General features: G+C 42.3%; 1 protein-coding gene across 1 annotated transcript in view; it reads right to left on the bottom strand.

Annotated features, from left to right (window-relative positions):
- LOC145343014 (A disintegrin and metalloproteinase with thrombospondin motifs 19-like) overlaps positions 1-25,622 on the bottom strand; it is a 414,592-nt gene that overhangs the window by 370,801 nt on the left and 18,169 nt on the right. The window contains exons 4-7 of the mRNA XM_080188739.1: positions 20,610-20,782; positions 19,157-19,240; positions 15,877-16,034; positions 10,362-10,405 (exon numbers count right to left, since the gene is read on the bottom strand). Coding sequence (XP_080044865.1) covers positions 10,362-10,405; positions 15,877-16,034; positions 19,157-19,240; positions 20,610-20,782 — 459 coding nt within the window. The remainder of the gene's footprint in view (positions 1-10,361; positions 10,406-15,876; positions 16,035-19,156; positions 19,241-20,609; positions 20,783-25,622) is intronic.

Genomic DNA, 25,622 nt, shown 5'->3' with positions numbered 1-25,622 from the left:
ACATGTTCTTCTACATTTTACAGCCTTTTATTCATTTTCTTAAAGCATTCGTTACTGTTAAAAAGCCAAAAGGCTATTTTCCATTATCCAATTAAATCAACTGGCAAGTACCTTTTATTATTAATGCAACAGGACGCTAGACCATCACTAATAGAGATGATGGTTTTGCATTTTGTTAATGGAAGCAATCCAAGCAGTTTGATCAGGATCACAACTATTGTTCTCCTCCAGTGCTGACTCCACTGGGGTTGAGAGGGTCATTTGGAGAGTATCTAACTTCCATGTGCTAAGTATCTACATACGTCAAGAATAGTAAACAGGCTGAAAATGTTGCACCTGTCCACCAGAGGGGGACAGGAAACTGCCCAACCACCTCCCCACCCCCACCCATCTCCTCCTCCTCCACTCACCCCACACCCACCACCCCACCAATGGTAGCCAGGGATTTTTTTTTAAATGCCTCAATGACCCTGATTTGGCTTTGATCACACCTAAATAGCATCATGGTGATATGATAGACTTCATAATAAAATCTGGAAAAGACCTTTTATTTCATTTAGGACTTATTAGAAAAAATATTGAGTTATAAGAAGAGGCTGGATAACAGGAACTTCTTTCTCTGGAGCACAGAAAACTGAGGGGTGATCTTATAGAGGTCTATAAAATAATGAGGGGCACAGATCAGCTAGATAGCCAATATCTTTTCCCAAAGTTAGGGGGAGTCTAAAATTAGAGGGCATAGGTGTAAGGTGAGAGAGGAAAGATACAGAAGTGTCCAGAGGGGCGCGATTTTATCTGACGAACAGCACAGAGAACTGGGAAACTAACATGCAAAGCTAAAAGTATAATTGGTGCCTGACACCATACAGTTTACAATGTTCCCAGTCCCTGAAAGGGTGCAAAGCTGATTTGCATGTTTAAAGTAGCATTCAACTACGCATAGTCCATTCAAATCCCAGTGCAAGGAACATTCTGGCCTTTCAGGCATGGCAGCTTAATGGAGAGAATCAGTATAGGTTTCCACTCACACAAATCTGAATCTGGCATGATGGTCACACCAGGGGGCTTTGAGGTCACTGAAGCACCCTGGGTGGTCCCCATTGGGCAGTTCCCAGCAGTGGCACCAGTTGGACACTGCCAGTGTGCCAGGAGCAATATCAGGGAAGGGAGGGTCATGCAGAGCATGACCGGGTGTGTGTGTGTGTGTGTGTGTGTGTGTGTGTGTGTGTGTGTGTGTGTGTGTGTGTGTGTGTGTGTGTGTGTGTGTGTGTGTGTGAGTGAGAGAGATGGGATGCAGGCCAGGGATCCAGAAGGGAGACCCACTGGGAGGACCCTGATGTCCCGATGCAGGCAACCCATTTGGTGGGGGAAACATGCAGCTGATAAGGGTAGGTCACAATCTCTGAGGGGTGGGAGAGGGTCACCCAGTGCATGGAGAGAGCCCCTGACCTGACCACCTCTCCCACCAACCTAATCCAACTACCCCCCAACCCACCTGCCACCATATCCATTCCCTGCACCTCACTTACCTGCCACCTCAACTGCCAGCTGCCCTACACACATACCTCACTCACTAACCTCCCTGAGTCCACCTATTCAGTTATTCACCCACTCTTCCATCCACTATTATTTACACTGAATCTTTAAACTTACCACATGGCAACTGGTACCAAAAAAAGGGTGCGTCTCTTGCCTTCCCCCGACACCACCGGGCTCCAACTGAGTTCTCTGAGGCATGTTACTCTCCACATTTCTAGAGGAATCAAGACTGGAAGACTTGTGAAGAAATGCAGAGCAACGTTGAGGATTGTTGCTCCATGGAGGATCCAGGACACTGAGACCTTCACACCATACTGTGTGACAGTGACGTCAAACTCACAGGGAAAAATCAGGACATAGTGGTAAGGTAGAACCAAAATTTGTGCTGGTAGTTTTGGAGAAGGTTGCGGATGGAGCGAGGCAGGGGTTTTGGGGGGTTGCATGCATGGGGTGGTGTCTCAAAACCCAAGAATCCAGCATAAAGCAAGGAGGAACAAAGAGCTTTTATAGTTCATTCTTGGGTCGACAATTGTTTTAATGGTGTCTGCTTTCTCCCACTATGACAATGGATTCCCTCAGAGCTCTCCAGACTATCCTGAATACTTCCTATAATTTTGGGCATATTTACATTTACTGACTTTATCAAATCCTGATATCAGGTCCCCAATTCTGATCCTTTTCTTAAGCAATAAGCCAAAGATTTTTTTTTACACCACAAATTCATGAGCATTACTTCTGAACTACCAGAAACGTTTGCATACTTTGAGAAGTGACAGAGAAAATTCTGAAAATGCAGCAATACATGCACAGGCAGTCTGAGAATAATCAAACTTGATAAGACACCGGTATTTGAATATTAGGCGGCCTGGTGGCATAGTGGTTAGCATTACTGTCTCACAGTGCCAGGGATCTGGGTTCAATTCCTGGCTTGGGTCACTATGCGGAGTTTGCACATCCTGCCCATGTCTGTACGGGTTTCCTCCAGCTGCTCCAGTTTCCTCCCACAATCTGAAAGACGTGCTGCTTAGGTGCATTGGCCATGCTGAATTCTCCCTTAGTGTACCCGAACAGGTACTGGAATGTGGTGCCTCGGGCATTTTTACAGTAACTTCATTGCAGTGTTAATGTAAGCCTACTTATGGCATTAATAAATAACTTAAACTTATTCTGGAATTGTGGTCAGCAGCTTTTAGTCCTCCACCACGCCATTAGTATGAACTACCCAGTAGGTTCCTATATGCAGTCTAAAGGGCTGGAAAATGACATCATTGATATTGATGACTGCCAAAGACTCACTATAAAAGGCAGCAATCCATTTAATGAAGACAGGCCCAAAGCCAAAATGCTGGAGGGTTCAAAATAAGTAACTCCACTCCACACCATTCTCTGCAGGTATTCTCTACATTCGAGTGTATGGTGCCAGCAGGAGAGCCAAGCACTGCCAAATGCTGAATATACCACAAAATGACCTGCATGTGGCCATGTTGAAAAACTTTTATTTGATAAAACTATCACAGAACCCCTTCAGTGCAGGAGGTGGCCATTCAGCCCATCAAATTACATTCAATCAACAATCCCACCCAGGCCCTATCCCAGTAATCCCAAGTATTTACCTTGTTAACCCCCTGACACTGAGGTGCAATTTAGCGTGGCTAATTAACCTAGCCTGCACATCTTTGGATTGTGGGAGCACCCAGAGTAAACGCACAGGGAGAACGTGCAATCTCCACACAGACAGTCACCTGAGGCCAGAATTGAACCTGGGTCCCTGGCATTGTGAGGCAGCAGTGCTAACCACTGTGCTATCAAGAGGAATCAGTTCAGGTCATAGCTTCTTTAAAATGGCTGTCAGCAACTTTGGCAAAATTTTACAATTCACACCCTTAAGGAAAACCAGGGAATGATTAGAACTCCTCATGCGCTATTTTGAAATTAACCTTGCTCCTTAATTATTGAAATTGAAATTACCTGACTTACTTTGTTCTGATGGCAGCGATGCCTCGCTGTTCCATGGATGCTGGAATCTGTCACCAGATTCGCATGTTACAGAGTTGGTGAAGATAATGCAACTGTCATGTTAACTCACATTTCCACACCATGGCTACCATCGACACCACAATCTGTCAACTGGCACACCAACATGAAAGCATCTACTTCCTTGTTTGGTAATTAGCTGAGGCTATAGGGACTTACCCCCCTCGGCGCCTCTCAAATACAGTGCCAGTCCAAGCGTAGCCAGGCTGTGCATAAAATTCGACATCTAATCTTCAGAATTTGCATTCAGCCATAATTAAAATCACTTGTGTAATCTCCCTTCAGTGACAGGTTTATCCAGTTCTCAACATTCTTTTCCATTTGATGATAGAAGATTAAGATTGTCAGAAAATTATCCATATCCTCATTAGTTGGATTACAGAAGGTTGAATAAAACTTTAAAAACTTGAATCCTTTTATTTTGATGATACAAACTATTGACGTTACTTGGTTCTCATGGGCCAAATGGGCCATTAATATCACTGTCTGTCTCTCCCTTCAGAATATTATGCTTCAAATTTAAGTACGAGTAACTCAATCTTGCCAGTAACTAATGTCTGGTATTTTTGGGAGGCTGGTTATTTAACTATTTCTGGGTTGATGCCTGGAGAACAGAAGTGTCTTGAACTAGAAATTTGATGGTGCTACACACGGATTTAGCTGCAATTTTTTCATTCATGGGATGTGGGCATCACTGGCTTGCTCAGCATTTATTGTCCAATCCCTAACTGCCCTTGAACTGAGTGACTTGCTAGGTCATTTCAGAGGGCATTTAAGAGTCAACCACATTACTGTTGGTCCGGCGTCACAGGTAGGCCAGGTAATGACAACAGATTTCCTTCTCCAAAGGATATTAGTGAACCAGGTAGGTTTTTTTTTAAATAACAATCTGCAATGGTTACACGGTCATCATTAGACTTATAATTTCATACTTTTTTATTGAAAGCAAATTCAACCATCTGCCATGGTGGTATTTGAACACAGGTCCCTGGAGCATTACCTTACACGCCTCGTGACAATACCACTAATCCATGGCCTCCCCAAAATGATTGCCTGAGTTCCCAAAATGGCAGAAAGGGTGTGCATGCCATTACATTCTGGATCTGTGCTAACATTTATGTTGTTAAAGACAGAGAAAGAGGTGGCTAAGGTTTAAGCCTTAGACACATCCCAAAACTAGGCCGTCATGAACACAGCAAGAAAATGTGGTCTAGGTGGAAGCTATTAGACAATCCATAAAGCAAATACCAGAGATCTTCATTGAAAAATATTTAACCAGTTTTGGAGCCAGAAATGGAGTTGTGCCAAACTTCTTTACTGCAATGCCAAGTACTGCTATGGTTGTCGATTACAGCTCCTTTATGGACTGGTTAGTGACAGACAGCATGGTTTTGTATGGGGAAGGGCACGTCTCATCAACTTGATTGAGTTTTTTGACGAAGTGACAAAGATAATTGATGAGTGAAGGGCTGTGGATAAAGTTTATATGGACTTCAGAAAGGCGATTGACAAGGTCCCACATGGCATATTGGTACAAAAACTGAAATCACATGGGATTCGAGGTGGGCTGGAGATCCGTAGCTAGTGGTGCTCTGCAGGGACAAGTGCTGGGACCTCTGCTGTTTGTAGTATATATAAATGATCTGGAGGAAAATATGGTGGTCTGATTAGTAAGTTTGAGGATGACACAAAGATTGATGGAGTTGCTGATAGTGCCAGGGATTGCCAAAGGATACAACAGGACAGAGATAGATTGGAGACTTGGGCATGGAAATGGCAGATGGAGTTTAATCCGGACAAATGCGAGGTGATGCATTTGGAGGACCAAATTTAGGTGCAAATTATACTGTAAATTGCAGAATCCTTAGGAGTATTAACATACAGAGGGATCTGGGCATGCAGGTCCACAGTTCCCTAAAAGCGGCAACACAGGCAGCCAAGGTGATTAAGAAAGCATATGGTATGCTTGCATTCATCAGCTGGGCATTGAGTACAAGAGTTGGGAAACCATGTTGCAGCTATATAAAACCTTCGTTAGGCCACATTTGGAGTATTGCATGCAGTTGTGGTCACCACACTACCAGAAGGATGTGGAAGCTTTGGAGAGAGTGCAAAGAAGGTTCACTAGATAGGCTGGGCGAATGGGCCAGGAAATGGCAAATGGAATTTAATGTTGGCAAGTGTGAGGTGGTCCACTTTGGTAGGAATAATGGTAGGAAGGACTATTACTTACGGGGCGAAAAACTGCAGCAGGCGACGGTGCAGAGGGACCTCGGGGTCCTTGTGCATGAGTCGCAAAAACCCAGCTTGCAGGTGCAGCAGGTGGTCAGGAAGGCAAATGGGATGCTGGCCTTCATAGTGAGGGGGATTGAATATAAAAGTAGGGAGGTCTTGCTGCAGCTGTATAGGGCATTGGTGAGGCCACAGCTGGAGTACTGTGTGCAGTTTTGGGCGCCGCACCTGCGCAAAGATATTTTGGCCTTGGTGGGAGTGCAGAGGAGGTTTACTAGGCTGATACCGGAGTTGAGGGGGTTGAGCTATGAGGAGAGGCTGAATAAACTAGGCTTGTACTCGTTAGAGTTTAGAAGAATGAGGGGAGATCTCATTGAGACGTATAAGATGATGAATGGGATGGATAGGATAGAGGTGGAGAGACTCTTCCCGCTCAAAAAAGACAGTAGGACAAGGGGGCACAGCCTCAAGATAAAGGGGGGGGCGGTTTAGAATGGAGTTGAGGAGGAACTTCTTCACTCAAAGGGTGGTGAATCTCTGGAATTCTCTGCCCGTTGAAGTGGTGGAGGCTGCCTCGCTAAATATTTTTAAGACGCGGGTTGATGGGTTTTTGATAAGAGAGGGGATTAAGCGTTATGGGGAGAGGGCCGGAAAGTGGAACTGAGCCGCGACAGATCAGCCATGATCTTATTGAATGGCGGGGCAGGCTCGAAGGGCTAGATGGCCTACTCCTGCTCCTATTTCTTATGTTCTTATGTTCTTATGCCTGGTCTTGAGGGTGTTGGCTATGAGGAGAGGTTAAATAAACAAGGACTGTTTTCACTGGAAAGGAGGCTGAGGGAAGAACTGATAGAGGTCTACAAAATTATGAGAGGCATAGTCAGGGTGGATAGTCAGCAGCTTTTTCTCAAGATGGATGTGTCAATTACAAAGTGCCACAGTTTCAAGGTGAGACGGACAAGTTTTAGGGAGATGTGCCAGGGAAGTTTTTCACAGAGAGTGGTAGGTGCCTGGACCACGCTGCCAGAGGTGGTGGTGGAAGCAGGCACATTAGCAACATTTAAGAGGCATCTGGATGGGTACGTGAGTGGGGAGGGAATAGAGGGATACAGTCCGACTAAGGGCAAAAGGTTTTTTTTATGTTGAGTTAGAGCATCATGATCAGCTTGGACAGCCGAAGGGCCTGTTCACGTGCTGTACTTTTCTTTGTTCTTCATTATATCTGTGCCTCTTCTGATGACATCCATTTACGTATCCCTCTCCCATTCATCCCCTTGCCTGTCAAACATTTCAGTTCTTCACAGATCCCACTTTCAGGCCATTGGCAGCAAGACAGCAGAACAAAATCTAATATTTATTCTTTGTTATGTTGCCGGGGGATGTCCAGCATTCATCTGCCTTTTTCATTCAAATGAGGCCCAATATCAGGTAAGCCTTCGGTTGATTCATTCCAGTGTTGGGATCCTTTCTTGTGGCCAATTCACACTGAAACCAGCACGAATCTGTCTCTAGACTTCAGTTTTTGAACACCATCAATAGAGTTATTGCTAACTCTACTTAACAGTGCCAAAACAGATATAATATTTTGACCAACATCAGCTGTCATAGAAAGCAATGGGGGAATCTGATCTGGTGTTATTACTGAAAATAGGTCATTGCAAACTATAACTCATTTTACGTCCCTCCTAATTTTCGAATCAATGGAAATAAAAGTGATCAAAGACGTAACACGGATTATAGTGAATCAGCAGTCAAAAAGTCTCTCACAGTCAAAACTTATTTCAATTGAGTCACATTTTTGAGTACTGTTGAAAAATGACATTTTGTCCTAGCTTTTCATCTTGCACTCATCAGGACAATCTCAACAATACCAATATCGGAGAAATCAACAACTTTATACTGTATGCGGAGAGTGCTAATTGGTTGACAAGCGGGCTCTGGTTTGTACAGACATTGCCATGGAGAATGCATCACGGACAATGCACCAGTTGTTGGCTGCTGAGGCCAAAGATTTTGCAGCCATTTCCACACTGACAGTTAATTACCAAGTACTGTTTGAAATTTAAACCAGGCAATTTGACTCTGATTCGTCAAGGCATAGCCCTGAAGAATGAATCAGCAAATTGCTACCACATATCTTCTTTCTCTGTGCATTAATATATGCAGCTTTCAGAACATTCATAACAACAATACCCAACCAATCCGTGCTTGCAAAACAGTGTCCCACATTTAATGCGATTCCACAATTGGACAACATTTGCTAAATAATCCTCAGTATGCTAACTATTATGCCGGCAACCAGTTTAAGATAGTCAGTCGAGCTTGCTGTGTGGCACATTTGCGTAGACTGGAAACTATATATATTAATACATAGGGCCCTATTATTTGCAAGCAGAAAGAACATGTACGTACATTGCACCTGTCAGCTAAACAAAATAAGCAGCAGCCATTCCATGACTCATTCTTCAGGACAATGCCTTGACCAATGAAAGTCAAGCTGCCTGGTTTAGATTTCAAATTGTAAAGTTGCCATAATCCCAGATGTCCATAGGCTGCTCTCATTTGAGGGTGAGAGCTGGCTCATGGCCATCTAATCTGAAGATCACTGCACCTCAGGCAAGGAGCAAGGTTAAGAAGGCAGGGGCTTCATGAATAACCTCAGTCAGTTTGGGAATTGAACCCACGTTGTTAGCATTGCTCTTGCATCACAAACTAGTCATCCAGCCAACTGAGCAACCCAACTACCTGGCAGTTAACAGTCAGTGATCATCAACTGGTACATTCTCCATGGGAACACCAATCAGCGTTCTCTTCCCATACAATATAAAATTGTTCTTTCCTCTGACATTGGCATTTGTGTGACTGTCCTGAGATGTCTTTTTCAGTAATCATAGATTCATAGAATCAGAGAATCTCGACAGTGCAGAAAGAGGCAATTCAGCCCATTGAGCCTGCACTGACAACAATCCTACCCTGGTCCTATACCCGTAACTCCTTCCATGGACCTTACTAATCCCCCTAACGGTAAGAGCCAATTTATCATAGCCAATCAACCTAACCCACACATCTTTGGATTGTGGGAGGAAATTGGAACCCCAGAAGAAAACCACACAGATGTGGTGAGAAAGAGCAGTCACCCGGGAATTAAACCCAGGTCCCTGGTGCTGTGAGGCAGCAGTGCTAACCACTGTGCTATCCTAATACTTAAGTGCTGTACCACCAAATGACCAATTGCCTAGTTTTTCTTACTCTAAGCATTATAAGGCATGACTACAAACTTGAGTTCCATTTAAAAGTTGTTTAATCTGTTGCCCTGAACTATCACATACAGTCATAGTTTAAGTGAAAACGTACCCAACAGTGTGGTCAGGACAGATGCCTGTTTCACAAATGATACTTCAGAGTAGGGTCATCAGTTGGAAATTTGTGTAGCCAACCGAGGTGTTTCCAACATGAAGGACAAACATGTCACCTTTTCATTTAGTACGAACCCAACATCCCTCTTGCCATTTAAAAATAAATAATCAATAAAGCATTACTGGGCTCTGACCATTGTGGTTTACAATCAAAACTACTGTCGTATCCAGAGACCTGATGGTTAGCTTTCTTAAATTTCAGATATTGATAATTAAAAATTGCATTAAATTGATATCAATTAACAATAAGATTCCTAATGTCTACAGTCACAATTAAATACATCACAAAGGTTTCAATATGCCATTGTAAATTCACTAATAATTGTACTTTTAGTTTCAATTTCATAAGCTGGCCTATTATCACATTGCAATGACGTACCTCCCAAGTTGAACATGCACAACTCTTCAAAGCATCAGTCTTTACCAAGTATCCAGCAATTATCAAAACAAGTCCAAGAAGGAAATCTTACAGCTATGCATCTAGCTTCTGGAATTTAGAATACTTCTCATTTTCTCTCTGTTGCACAAGATCGATGAGAATATCAGACAGCATTCTCCATCGAGGAGAATTTTTAATGCACACATAGTGCACATGGATAATATCTGGAATATAGTCATGGATCCTATATTACATTTGTGACTGAAAAAAAACAGTCAGACAGGAAATATTCAAGTATGACTTTGGCTACCACTTGCACAAAACAAACAAGTAAACTTTGGCTCATTAAAGCAACTATTCCAAGTAAAACAGCCATCACTGAAGGATCATATTTGAGCAAGGGGATCATAAAGGCTCCTGCTCTCAGTCATATCCTTGTATGTAAGTTTACGCTGTGTATGTTTTATTTACCGTTTATAATTCTAAATCAGAATGGAGTTACATTTGGCAAAATATCAAGCAAAGGGCTAAGATTTCCTTTGTACATTAAATGTAGAAAACCTGTTCTTCATAAACATATTTATAATTTGGCTAAACCAAGCATATGGCAGAAATCTTCATCTTGTGTATTAAATGCTTTGTGCTACGGAACAGCAATTTCACAAACTTATGTTCAAAGTTAAAGCTGCACTTTGGGCTTGTTACATGTTCAACATGGTAACCTATTTATACTTGTACGTACTTAACATATTTATACTTACCAACAGTGTCACAGGGCTCATCTTTCTGTACACAGAAATCCTTCCTAAAAAAGAAGAAAAGTTACAGAATATATTCTTGTAAGTAAAAACAAGGGAAATGGCTTGGTCAATCATCGCCTCAAACCTGTTCTGCCATTCTATTTGACTGCTGCATTACTCAGATGAAAGGAAAGTACTGCAAATGTTGGAGATCTGAAATAAAAACAAAGTGCTAGAAAATGTCAGGTCTGCAGCATTGGTGGAGAGAGAAATAGAGTTTCTGTTTTGTTTTGTTCTGTTCGTTCATGCAAAGGGGGCAATGGTGGCTAGGCCAGCATTTAATGCCCATCCTGAATTGCCCCTAAGGGAGCAATAAAGAGTCAACCTTACTGCTGTGGCTCTGGAGTCACATGTCGGCCAGACCAGGTAAGAATGGCAGATTTCCTTCCCTAAAGGACATTAGTGAACCAGATGGATTTTTGCAACAATTGACAATAGTTTCAGGGTCATCTTTAGACTTTTAATTTCGGGTTTTCATTAAATTCAAATTTCACCATCTGCAGTAGCAGGATTTGAAGCTGGTACTCCAAAGCATTACCCTGAGTGTTTGAATTACTTGTCCAGCAACAATACCACTATGCCACGACCTCTTGCTAAAGTCGCGTCCAATACAAAGAATTATATTAGGTTTGAAACATTAGCTCAACTGTTTTTCTCACTCCATGGAGGCTGCTAGACTTGCTGAGATTTTGCAACATTTTGTTTTTATTCCACTACACTGCTCTCCCCCAAGCCATGCATCTTCCACTACTTCAAATGCTTGTCCATTTTCCCCAAAAAGGGTGCATTGCTCTCTCCCTCATCGATTCCCTGCACCAAAGTATTCCTTGCTCTAATAACTTTCTAAGAGGTAGCTCTTAACACCCGTTCCTTATTTGATTTGATTTATTATTGTCACAAGTATTAACGTACAGCAAAAAGTATTGTTTCTTGTGCACTATACAGACAAAACATACCATTTATAGAGGAGGAAACAAGACATTGCAGATTGTAGCATTACAGTCACAGCTAGGGTGTAGAGAAAGATCAATTTAATGCAAGGTAGATCAATTCAAAAGTCTGACAGCAGCAGGGAAGAAGCTGTTCTTGAGTTGGTTGGTATGCGACCTCAGATTTCTGTACCTTTTTCCCGAAGGAAAAAGATGAAAGAGAAAATGTTCAGACAGCACGGGGTGCTTAATTATGATGGCTGCTTTGCCGAGGCAGCGGGAAGTGTAGACAGAGTCAATGGATGGGAGGCTGGTTTGCATTATGGATTGGGCTACATTCACAACTTTTTGTAGTTCCCTGCAGTCTTGGGCAGAGCAGGAGCCATACCAAGCTGTGATACGACCAGAAAGAATACTTTCCATGGTGCATCTGTAAAAGTTGGTGAGGGTCATAGCTGACATGCCAAATTTCCTTCATCTTCTGAGAAAGTCGAGGCGTTGGTGGGTTTTCTTAACTATAGTGTTGACATGGGGGGACCAGGATAGGTTGTTGGTGATCTGAACACCTAAAAAGTTGAAGCTGTCGACCCTTTCCACTTTGTCCCTGTTGATGTAGACAGGGGCATGTTCTCCTTTACGCTTCCTGAAGTCAATGACAATCTTCTTCATTTTGTTGACATTGAAGGAGAGTTTATTGTCGCCACACCAGTTCACCAGATTCTCTATCTCATTCCTGTACTCTGTCTTGTCATTGTTTGAGATCCGACCCACTTACAGTGGTATCATCAGCAAACTTGAAAATCAAATTGGAGGGGAATTTGGCCACACAATCCTAGGTGTACAAGGAGTATGGTAGGGGTAAGGAGTATATCTCATATACCTCTCTCCCTCTTACTGTTCACACTTGCCAAATTTAAATAAATACAATTTTCCCTATCCTAGTAAAACTCTTCAGAATTTTAAAAACCCTTCACTTGTCCTTCTTTCAGCCCTCTTTGCTCCAGTAAAACTTTTTCATGTGTCCTCATAACGGTATCTCCTATGCCTGAGGTCATTCTGACAAATCAACACCGCACACACTCTTTGTTTAACATTCTTTCCTTAATGAAAGGCTCAGAATTGTGCACAGCACTTTAACCTTTGCCTAATAATTTCAGAAATGTATTACCGCTTTGGTCATAGCTATTTTTAAAAAAATTGCTTTCTTAAATGGAAAGTAGTCTGGGTTACGTCTCAGGGTGAGTCTTTGAGCCAAGATTTGGCATCAGTTGGAATTTTAAACCTTTCCCCCACTAATAGCAATATGAAGAATGAGCTGTGGCGGGGAGGGTGCCGTTGGTTGCGGTGTCAATGTGTGCCATGACCATCACCTTTCTGCCTGCACTCATATTTTACCAGCAGCAGAGAAGATGGTGGTCAGCTCACCAACCCTTACGTGGCCAACTAATGGTCTCTTCCTGATGCTGCTGGTATTTCACTAGCGACAAGGGAGTCACTTTGCCTCTTGGGGAAGTTGCCCGCAAACACCTGAAGGACTCCCTGTGAACTTGGGGAGGGGGAGAGATAGGTGGAGCCCCTCCTGATTGGGAACCCTCCTGTATCACAGGCTGCCCCTGTGGGAAGCCCATCATCACCCAGTGCCCTTGCAAGAATCTGTGGTCCCCTATATACATTAGTGCTGTATTTGCTTTACCTAACAGTCTTTCTCACAGTCTTTGCAAAATTCTGTGAGAAAGACTGAGTTTTTTTCATTGATAACAGAGAAGCTTGTTAGGAGTAATGCAGTTGATGTGGCGTACGTGGACTTTCGAAAGACATTTGATAAAGTACCACAAAATTAATGCTCATAGAATAAACAGTGAAGTGGTAATAGGAATACAAAGTTGGCCAAGTGACAGGAAACATACAATACTGGTGAACAGGTTTTTTTCCCAAACCAGAGAGAAGTATTGTCAGGAAAACAGAGTTTTTAAGGGAGTTATATTTGTATTGTTCATTACTATATGGTATAGTTACACATAGGTTTAATTTAGTATTTTTGCGTGAGGAAAGGTAAACCTACAGTTAGATTCACATTAAACTAAGGTGTTTGCATCTTGGGGTTTTGGGTTTCAGATAAAATTGTGCTTAGAGGGCGTTACAACACAGAAAGCTGTGGAGAAGTAGAAGAGGTTGCTTAGCAATCAGGGTCACCTTTAGAGCTAAATACATTACTGATATTGGTAAAGTTCCCAGAACTCCATATTTGAAGTCCTCCAACAGGGTTTCTGCACCTGCCTAAGTATCTAAAAGGGCACAACTGGTAGTCTGTATGACTATGTCAAAGATAAAACCATCACCCCACAGCTATCACTGACAGCAACATCCTCCGCCAATGCCATTCCAATGTCATCCCAGTTCCATTCTTATCAATCTGGACCAGATTTATCCAAACTTTTTGATTAGAGGGGCCACATTTGCATATTATCCTCACTCAAGGGTCCGTCAAAATAGGTGGGGGAGTGTGAGCGGATGCGTGCGCGTGTTGGTATGGTGGCAAGAATGAATGAGAAACCCAAGACTGGGTTTAAGGTAGACTCACACACACTGAATCAGTCGCACTCACCCCCAACCCAGTTAACTACTCTCACTCACAGATGCACACTGTCTCACACGCAGCCTCCACCCTCAGCTCAGACTGACCCAAAGAATTCCTACAGTGCAGAAGGAGAGCCCTTTAACCCATCATGTCTGCACTAACTCTCCAACAGAGCATTCCACCCAGGCCTATCCTTGTAACCGCATGTGTTACCCCACTAGCTGACACATCTTGGGACACTAAGAGGCAATTTAGTATGGCCAATCCACCTAACCTGTGCATCTTTGGCCTGTGGGTAGAAACCCATGCAGACAGGAGAGAATGTGCAAACTCCACAAGAACAATCACCGAGCCTGCAGTGGAGGCTTGGGTCCCTGGTGCTGTGAAACAGCAGTGCTAACCACTGTGCCACCAATGGGTGCATGGACTATTCCTAATTATCAAACTGCTTATCCGACACCAATCCTGGATGAACAGAAATTTCCTCCAATTAAATATTGAGAAGACTGAAGCCATTGTGCAGGATTTTCCCAGTCCTGGAGTGGTGGGTTGGGAGGCACAGGTGTGGGAGGGATAGCAGGCAATTAAGGTCAGTATTACCGTCAATCAAGAGGACTTGCTAGCATTTTGCAATAGTAGAATGTGCAGAGGTTAGCAGCTTCATTGAAGTGGTTTTGAGGCAGTGGTTCATTAGTGCCAGAGGCTCCATAACCCACTGATACATAAGGGAACCTTCACCCTGAGGCCCAAAGACTCCCTCAGAGGGCATCCCCTTCCATTCCATGGATCCTACCACCTTCAGCCATTCAACATTATACTGATCCCTTCAAGGGGGCCTCCACTTTGAATTGCCAAGCTGCATCGGCCACACCCATCTATTCTAGTGGGGGCTGCCTCTGCCTATGCCTATGGACTGCCAGCCCTCTGATTGGATCATCGGTATTTACATACTTCCCACTTCACTAAATAGGATAGTGAACTTGGAGTTGGCCAATTACCAGATAATGGAAACATCACTGCGTAAGTCTGGTGCATATCAGACCCCCCCCCCCCCCCAATTTAAATCTCAACATTAGCATCTGAATGTTCTGGTCAAGTCTCACCCAGTGTCTTCAGTTCCCTCTCCATGGTCTGTCCTTTGCTACAGTATTTGACCTCAAGATCAGCTCATGACATGTCTACGCCATCATTAAGAATATCTATTTCCATCTCTATAACAGCACCCAACTTCACTCCTGATCAAGCTCATCTAGTTCTGAAACATCACTCATGTCTTTGCTACTTCTAAATTTGACTTTTCCACATCCTCCAGACTGATCTTCCACATTCTTCTTCCATAAACTTGAGATCATCCAAAACTCTGTTACCCATGTCCTTACTTTCGCCAAATCCTTTCACTTATCGCCCCTGTGCTTGCTGATCGATATTGGCTTAGAGTAAAAAAAAACTCAATTTTTAAAATTGTCATTCTTGTTTGCAAATCCTTCCATGGCCTCACACTCTCAAACTCTGTAATCTGTTCCAGCGCGCTCCACAATCCTCTAAGATATCCTCCTTCATCAAATTCTGACCTCTCGATCATCTCTGATTTCAAACACTAAACCATTGGAAACCTTCAGTTGCCTAGGTCAAAGATCCAGAATCCTTGCTACACCTTTCTGCTTCTCTACCTCTCTTTTCTACTTTAAGATGCTCATTAACATGTCTGACCAGCCATTTAGCCATCTGTCCTATTATTTGCTGATGTTTAATTATGTCCTATAGCACTCCTGTGAGGTACATTGTAACATTAAACACACTATATAGAAGTATTGTAATTGGGTTTTCTTATTTTTATAATTATTTTAAGGGAATCATTTCAGATCTATTCAAAGCAACACAAGGCACCAAGTTAAAACAAAGCAACTGTTAACTCTTACTTGCTATTCTTCTTTCTATTTTTTTTCACAGGATGTAGGCGAGTTCTCACCTCGTGATCAGGATGGCTGCATCAACAGCAGGTAAGTCTTCCCTCCAACTACGAGATGTATCACTATGGAAATAGCTCTTCTTTCCAAATTCTTCATGTTGCCATTTGCAAAAACTTTCCAGCATCTTTTCCCCATGGTGGCCGATATAAAGGTCTTCCTACAAAGGAAGGATTCATTCATTCATTCTACTTGCACATGTCTTAAACAAGACCATCAATACTAGAGATGACAAACTGGAACATTTGTTTCAGTGATGCAATAAATACATTTAGATTAAGTCTGGATATTCCTATAATGTTTGAACGAATACACCTCAAATTATTACAATAATGGCTCTTTAAATCTGCTCTGTGCCATTCCATCCCTTCCATGCCATCAAAAGAACATTCCACCGAGTATTGCTTTTGCAATAAGAGACACACACAGATTTGCAGTGAATTGTGTTCTTTATCACAACAGTAGTTCTTTAAATCTCCATTCTGTGCCATTCTTCTCATGCCAAACCCATTCAGTTCCACTCATCCCTCTCATATCCATCCCCTGATTTCATCCCTCCCATACTTGTTCCCCATTCCATGCCTTCCAGGTGGTTACACCCACTGCTAATGCCACTCCACCTATCATTTTTACCATTCCATCCACCTCTCTCCCACAATGCTCCCAACCCTCCCTTGATGCCTCACCTACCCATGCCAATCTCTCCCTCTCATGCTCTTCTCCCAATATGTTCTCCCCTTCCCTTCCTTCTCTCCCACTCCCTATGCTGCTGCCTTCTGCACCCTCCACTTCAGAATGGGGAGTTATTGGTGGAAGTCTGCAGCACGCTAATGGAGGCTGGGGAGCTCTTCGGTATGCAGGAACCAAGATTGCGGAGCGACACATGCTGGAGTCCTGCAGTGCATTTACCAGGCTTTACCCACCTAATCAAGCCAGTGACCAAACAGAAAATTTGGAGAGAAACAACTGATAGCAGCATTTGACACAACCACTGTGAACTCTGATTTCTAGGCTCATATTTATACAATCATATTCCAGTCCACGCTGAAAAATCTCAGGCTCTTTCGAATCAGTTGCAATTTGGTTTTGATACTGCAGTCAGATAACTGCATCATTAGTTTTAGATTCTGGGAGCATACATATGAGGCATTGGCCTGTTTAAGTGGCCAGATATTGGGTGTCTTTGATGCCAGTTAAAGGCCACCAATACCTCCTAATGGACAAATACACACAGCCTGCAGGAGCAGGAAAATATTTGTCAATAGAAGTGGGTGCAACAAACTTTGAGAGAGCACTAAAGGACTTTCTGAAGCTGCTTCAGAACCATCCTGCCCCACTTTAGAAAGGAGCCGGTTGCTTGTATCACGTGGTCCGTAACAAAGCAGATGGGCCCTCCTGCTGTGCGCATAGCTTGGCGGCAGCATTAGAAAAAAGTATCTGCACTGTCTGTGGATCAGCTAGAATCCTTCAGAGGAGGTGGGTAGACAAATTTTGAGCCTCATCCAACTTAATCTGAAAGGGCAGCTCACGAATTGCAACCCCCTGTCAAAACATTAGGGCAAATAAATTTGATATCCCTGATATATTGCAAAACGTGAAGGAAGAGGACACATATATTTACAATGTCACAATCTTTGTACTATTGTGGGGGTAATATATGGCTTCATTTGAATACAATGCTTTCTCTTCAGACTAAATCTTGATAAAGTGGGAATTTTGGTTAACTGAGAAACGGAAAAGTTGAAAATTTCAGAGTAGAGAAATCTAATGGAAATCGGCTTTTCATAGCAACAGGCTTAGTGCAAGAATAGTGATATTTTTGTTTCCTTTACATGTCTGTAGCAATTGGAAAATTACATTAAGCATGGTCTCTTAAATACCAGCACCAAAATTGTTTTAGCCATCATACTACATAAGCCAGTACAAAAACCAAAAATTAATAAAGCAATAACTGCAATTTATTCTACTAGTCAACTGACAACTAACATAAGCAAAAAAGGAAAATGACAGGGGGAATATTTTCTTTTCAATCAGCTGCAAGCTGGATGAGGTGAAGGATTCCAAGTCCAATTCCCAAATTTAGTGTGGGAAGGGGCTATTGGGATAGGTAGTTCATGCAGTCGGTCAGAGTTGGGTGTTGGAGTAGCCTAGGGGCCAGTTTCTGCTCTTCCTGACCCACAAGGAGTGCTGTGAAGACACATGCCTCTTCCTCAACACCACAATTTAATCTGCAAAGCCATATTAACACATTTGAAATGCCAAACTGCCGCCTGGTGGTGGGTCAGATGCCTGCCAACGTTCCCTCTAAGATGCACAGCCGTGTAGTTGTCAAGAACATACTATGCAGGACAGAGCAGACTGCATACAAGAAGCAATCTCTTTAAGATGTGCGCAAGTACAACCAGACATCCTGGACATTCCCTCTTCCACTAGGAAAAACATACAAAGGTCTGAAATCACATAGCAGCCGACTCAGAAGCAGCTTCTTCCCTGCTACCACCAGACTTCTAAATGAACCAACCTTATATTAAGCTGATCTTTCTCTACACCCTAGCTATGAATGTAACACTCTGCACCTTCTCTTTTGCTTCTTCCCTCTATATTCTATGAACGATATGCTTTGTCTGCATAGCGTGCAAGAAACAATACATTTCAATGTATCCCAATACATGTGACAATAATAAATCAAATCAATTAAAGAGACATCTCAATCTGAAAAGGGACAGCACAGTGCATCAAATGGGGTGTCATAACAAAAGAAAATTGGCGGGAACACTGCTGCCATCTTGTCCCATCTCAATAAAACCAGAATTTCAGCTGGTTGGAGCTGGATTACCCGTGTGCTCAGAACTTTTACTCATTTACCCCTATTACATCTAAACTTACCATGTTAACACTCCTCCTATGTATCTTATTCTACAGCAACATAAGAAGAGCTTAATACCATTAGAGTCAGAAATAAAATCAACCTCTATATGATAAACAGAAAAGACTGCGAATACAAAGGCCTCTTACATCCTTGAACAATAGTCATAAGTCAAGGGCTTCTAACATCAATATTAGCTAACATCTTGAACCTGTTCCGGAGAATATCCTATATGAGCAGACATGCACGGACAAGTAGTGCAGGAGACGTACTAAGATATCAGCAGGTTTAAATTATGGGACAGCTGCTGTGCATTTTTTTTTTACAGCTCACATTTCAAGCCACTATACAGTATGATCTTACACATTGTGACACTTCATTTCTTACACTCCACAATTAATCGATATTATTCTTACCGGGGTTTCGTGAAGCAGAACAAGTTTTGTCACTCTGAGGTTCATTTGTATGCCAAGACTTTTGTGCTGGAACAGATTGAAAACCTAGAAAAAAAATAGTTTGGACCAAAAGAAAAAGTGTTTGAAGCAGATGCATGGATATCGAGAAACATTAATCACCATGACAGCTGAAATGAACACTGCAACTAGAATTTGACAAAAAAGAATGTTGATGAAAATGTCCCAGTAGCAGGATATTAGTTAGGAAAATGAAGGTGTCAATGTATTCAAGTTACGTGGGTACATTAGCTTCCACGCTTTCACATTAACTCATGAACGAGGAACTAAGCTATACCAAGTTTATATCTATCCCTGTGTTTTTTTTTATTAGTGGTCATTCATTCATACATACAATGTGGCATCACTAGTAAGGCCAGCACTTATTTCTAATCCATAATTGCCCTGGAGAAGCTGGCAGTTAGCTAACTTCTTCAACCATTGTAGTTTTTATGGTGGCAGGTATAGCCATCATGCTTAAGGGTTCCATGAGTTTGACCCAGCGACAATCAAGGAATGGCAATAGATTTCAAGGCCAGGATAGTGTGTGACTTGGAGGGTAACTTGCAAGCAGTGGTGTACCCACACCTTCTAGGCAGTAGATATTGCGGGTGTGGAAGATGCTGTCAAAGAAGCCCAAGTTGCTGCTGTACATGTAGCTGATGGTACATAACACTGCAACCACATTACCCTGGGGGTAGAGTGAGTGTATGTTTAAAGTGTTAGATGGGATGCCTATCTTGGGGGCTTTGCCTCATCATCTTGGACTGAAGTTTCTCGCGTGTTATTAGAGCTGCACTTGTCAAGACAAATGGAGAGTATTCTATCATACTCTGAACTTGCATCCTTCAGAAAGGTTCCTGGAAATCAGAAGGTGAGTCAGATGCACTTAACTCGTTTAGCAACAGAAAACAGTTTAACATATTCCTGATGAAGATTCACACAAAACATTAACCTATTTTTCTCTATCAAGATGGTTCTGCTGGACATTTTCTATTCTACTTTGAAAAGACCAAAAAATGCAGCAGACCATCCAGAGTGGATTTCAGCACACAAACCCACCCCCAAAGCTGGAGTATGTGGGCCATAAGCCCTCTTCATGAAGGGGAACAAGGAACATATCCAAACCTTAAATGTCTGAGCTCTCAGAGACATCTGAAGCCTAATTCCAGGTGGGAATCACTCATGGCAGACAGCCAGTGCACTTCCTCGCATTGCTGTACCAGCCTGTAACTGTTATACTCAGCCGGTGCTGAGGAAGTCTCAGGGAGGCAGACCACCTCCCCAAACAAAATTCCTCTGAATTGGGATTCAGTCTCTGAAGTGGACACAGTTGTCAATTCAAACAAGGCCCATGAGAAGCCAGGAACAAGGCCCTTAATCTTGAGTTAGTGATTTTTCTACAATTGATTCTCACCATATTCATGACAGTTAGTATGAACCTCCTGACAGCATCTGCTCCATGATAGTTGACCATTGCTGTATCAGCAACAACAAGAGTCTCCACATTGTAGTCATGAGATAATTTATATGTGTGTCTCCTTCCTCTTCCTCTGTCCATTTGTTTTCTATTTTTGGATTTTCTTTTATCTATAAAAATAATATTGAAAATGTAATTCACCAGCACAAAAAACAAAATTATTCTGTATTTATTTAGATACAGTTCAGGCAATGAAGAATATTAGAACGTCAGCATGTAGCAAGGGGCTGCAGCTTAGCCTCCCAGCTAAGCTTTCAGTTTACAGCTGGTAGGTAAAAGACCACTGTAGCCTGGGTCAAGCTGATAATAAACTGATGTTAAGAATCACACTGAACTGGTTTGTGGGCTGGTCATTTTTCCATCTTTGCTAAGGTAAATAACAGTGACAGATTCATTTGGGGGAAGCTGAAAATATATTTGCCAGAAAGAAGAAACAACTTATATTTATACAGGACCTTTCATGTCTATGGCATAGCCAAAATGTTTTATGGCCAAAGGAATCAAAATATAGTCACTGTTAACACAGCAATCAATTTGTTCACAGACAGCTCCCAAAAACACAATGATGTCATGATCTACTAGTGGTGTTGTTTAAGGGATAAATATTTCTCAGGATGTAAGGAAGATTTCTCAGGATGTACAGGAGGCACAGTGGCACAATGGTTAGCCCTGCTGCCTCAGAGCTCAAGGGCCCTGGGCTCAATTCCAGTCTCGGGTCACTGTCTGTGTGGAGTTTGCACATTCTCCCTGTATCTGCGTGGGTTTCCTCCAGTTTCCTCCAACATTCCAAAGATGTGTGGTTTAAGCAGATTGGCCATACAACGAAGTTCCTTACTGTCAGGGAGATTAGCAGAATAGACACATGGGATTATAGAGATGGGATTGTTGTCAGTGCAGGTTTTATGGGCCGAATGGCCTCCTTCTGCATTTTAGGGATTCTATGATTCTAACTCTTCTCTTATTTGAAATAGTGATGGGATCTTTAATGCAGATGAGGCTTCAGTTTAACATCTCATCCAACAAAACGCACTCTCAGTTTTGCACTAGAGTTTCAACCCAGATTTTATACTCAAGTTTCCAGAGTGAAACTAGGAGACGCAGCCTTCTAAGTCAGAGGCAATAGTGCAACAAATGAGACATGATTGACACTAACAGAAGGCAACATAGCCAAAAAGGGACATTGAAGAAAGACTTACAATGTGTTATAATTATTGCCACCTTTAAGTCTTGGGACTGTTAAATACAATAAGCCTTTACGGAGACAGCAATAGACTTTTATATTGCACCAGATCAGTCAAAATCTATGAGGGATCAATTCAGCGGTTGGTTTAGTTTCCCCTGCCATTTCTATTACCCAGTGAATCAAAAACCAGACGTCATCACAGCAGACTGAATCAAGTTTACTGCAGGAGATTTTTTTTTTGGGTACACATCTGGTGACTAACTGACATTTATAAAATTCAGGAGTCTCTATCACACGACTCGCCAGCCAGAAAAATAACAAGCAGGCTGTAAATTGCAACTCCAGTGTTTAAAGTGCACTTTCACATATCGACAAGCATTCCCTAAATCAAACTTTATTTCAAAGGAAACCGTAACCCTAACCATCAAGCCACTCTGTCCCAGGTCATCAAAATGCAAGCAGCTCACCTGTAGGCACAAAGTAATTAATTTCTGCAGTCAGATTTCTCAGGGAAAAGTTAAAGAAGTTCAAACTGTGTGCAGTATCATTACAAAGCACATAGACCTCCAAGTACTCAGGCCAATGGAGCTTTTGATGTTTATTGGCTTGGCTATACCACAGAATAATTAAAATCCAGAGGAGAAAGGTCTTTGATCACCTTCACTTTCTCAGACTTAGCACTATAATTAAAAAAGCTGTAAATCGGTGTTTGGTCAGGGCTGGGGTTCTGCGGAGAGGAGGAGGAGGAAGAAGACGTACTTTTTTTCCCAACTTCTTGATTTCTATTCCTCTTTAGATTCTACCAGTTTTTTAAACTAAATGTTATTAAAATTCATAGATCCTTTGAGGTAGACCACAGTCCTTTTGTCTTTTCCAACCTCTCCACTTTGGTCCGTGCCAAACAAATAGCTATTTTCTGAAGAGCTAGTTCAAAAAAATGTCTGAAGGATCTACAAAGGGATTATTATGCAGAATTGGGATTGCACTAAATATCTTTTAACCAAAAGAATATTATATCTTTATTTAAAATACTTCCTTTCATATGGTAAAGCAATTTTTGAGTGTAGGAGGTCATTATCTAATTTAGGTTGATAATAGACATTAATATGGTAATAATTGCTATAATCACAATCCAGAATTATGTTATTATACACTGATAAGTGTCTTTCAAATAGCCACTCAGATATAGATTAATCTCATGATTTGAGTCCACAACAAAGGCTCCCTGTTCAGATCTGCTATCATTGTTTGCTGGTTTCCCTACTGGCAAGAGCTGGTAAACAGAACATTGTCCACTGCAAATAATTACATTTGCAGCCTTTTTATTTATAATTAGTCTTCATGTTGAAGCGGTTAGCTCAGGTTGTTATAAAATTGTGAATAGTGGCACAGTATTTCAAAGCAAGATAAAAATAACTAAATCAAAGGTCATTTTCTTGGCCAGTTCTGCTCAAGGCAGAATATCAAAATGAGTCATTGGCTTGGTTTTGGCAGCAAAAACGTGGTAAAGTCGGACGTGAGGCCATTAACGCAATCTGCGTCTGCGCAGATGCTCACTTTACCAAGGCCCGAAAATGGCCACGATGCGATTCGCGCCCAAAACGGCTGCAACGGTGATTTAAATGCATTTGCATACATTTAAATTGAATTAATGGGCTGCCCGCCCAACTTTACCAGCATTTTCTCCTTTACCATCATGTTCGCCTGTCCAGATTTGGCGCAAAAAAGATCTGGTCAGCAAAGCTCTGTTTTGGGTGCTCCAGCTTCTGAAGAGGCAAGTTCAGAGCTTCCAACAGATCTCTAACTCAGATCAGTGGAGGAGGAGGGAGAGGTGGATCAGATCATTATCTGGTGGAGGAGGAGAGGGAAGATTTGGGTCAGATGTATCTCTGGTGGGGTGGGAAGGGGGAAGGGGGAAGGGGAGGGAGGCCAGATCATTCTCTAGTGGGGTGAGGGGGTGAGGGGCGGGGAAGGCCAGATCGCTCTCTGATGTGGGGGAGGGCAGAGGGAGGCCAGGTCATTTTCTTGTTGGGTGGGGAGGGGTGGGGAGAAGCACAGGGAGGCCAAATTATTGGGAGGGGTGGGGGCAAGGGGGGCTGCTGCCACTCTGTGGGCAGTGGGGAGAAAGGGGGCAGAAGGTTGCAATCGGTCTGGATAGCTGGGGCGGGGGGTTGTGGTTGGTGGAATAAGGGGGACAGTTATGTTGTGGGGATAGTGTGATATCTGTGAGGGCCATCGCTCCCACTTTTCGCTCCCTGGCCACTTTATCCCCTTTTTGCGACCTTGGAGTGACGTGATAGGGGCACGTTTTTCAAATTATTTTTCGCAGTTCAGAGCCCCGATCATTTCATGAACGATAAGCCCCAGTCACAGCGCGATTCAGACTCTCAATTTTTTTTTCAAGCTAAGTGCATATGGGGGCGCCTGAGAACAGATTTCCGAATGAATTGCGCCCAGATTTAGCACTTAGAATGAAAATGGTAAAATCTGGCCCAATATGTATATACATAGACCAAAGACACTAATGCAAATTGAGTGATGCAGAAAGTAATATCTGTTATGCTGGCGAAGGGTGACAAATGCAGAAGTAAGAAAATGGCAGACCAATATCCTAATTCAGATCTTCATCATTTCCACCTCCATCACAAAGGTTTCATTAAGCTTCGATACGCTGAAGTATTAAGTATGGTTAATAAACTACTTGCACATTCCACTTACCTTACATAGCTTCAAATGCAAGAAAATGTTGCGAATTGAATTGGGTACAGACTTTTGTCTTTGGTATCCACTACACACACAACACACACTCAGAATGGTTACAACACTTCTTTAGTAAAGGCAGAACTCAGCCATGCCCTCTACCTCCCTGCTCCCTTTCTTGGTCCCTAATCAAGCCCCGTCTTCTCCTCTGTCTACCTTTTGACTATAAGCTTACAAAAGATTCTACACAGTAGAAAAGACTAAGAAAAAATCCCTTATTCTTTCACTATCAGTTGAGCAAGGTGCAGGGTTTAGTGAACTTACCAACAGGTATGACATTCTTACAAACTCTTACAGATTTCCTACTACACCCTCTCTGAGAGATCCTTTAAAAAGAAACTGATATTCCCCAAACAAACAATAGTGAAGAATAAATTACAAAACTCCATGTGATCCAGAGACAGTTAGACAGATTACACTTATCCATATACTCACAACAAATAAACACACAAGATCATAAGAAAGCATGAAGCATGCAAAGCCCATTTGATCTTTCGTGTCTGAACATAATCTAAATATTCTGAAGTGCTACATATAAACATAAGGGAATAGAGCAATCATGTGATTGTCCAAAAATCATGGCTCTACAATTAGTTAACTTGCATTTTTTAACATATCCCTCATCTGAGCTTTATAGTCCATGTTTGTAGGGAAAAATGTGAACTATATAATACTTGTTACATCATGATTTCTCTATACCTATCAATGAGCAAAAATTTTGTAGACCATTTAATCTAACCCACCTATGGGGAAACTGACAGGATCAGAGTAGTCTCCCAGTTAGCCCCCTGCCCACTTTTATTTCCCATGAATTTATTAGCAAGTAAAGTCAAGAAGTGTGTAAAACAGGCAGCAAACCGATCCAGCCGATTGCTCACTGGTCAGGTCAGGTTAAAATGCCCTCCTACTTTCTTTCAGTACTCTAAGGCTTCAGTGTTTATTTTGTAAATCTAGCCATCACTTACCAGCTTTACCTTTAATGTTCCCAACCTAACTCCTTCTTCCTT

This window comes from Carcharhinus amblyrhynchos, chromosome 5, assembly GCF_965287045.1.
Source record: "Carcharhinus amblyrhynchos chromosome 5, sCarAmb.v2.hapA, whole genome shotgun sequence".
In the NCBI taxonomy this organism is placed as follows: Eukaryota; Metazoa; Chordata; class Chondrichthyes; order Carcharhiniformes; family Carcharhinidae; genus Carcharhinus; species Carcharhinus amblyrhynchos.
The sequence above is the reverse complement of the archived record's forward strand: the minus strand, read 5'-3'. Positions and strand labels throughout refer to the sequence as shown.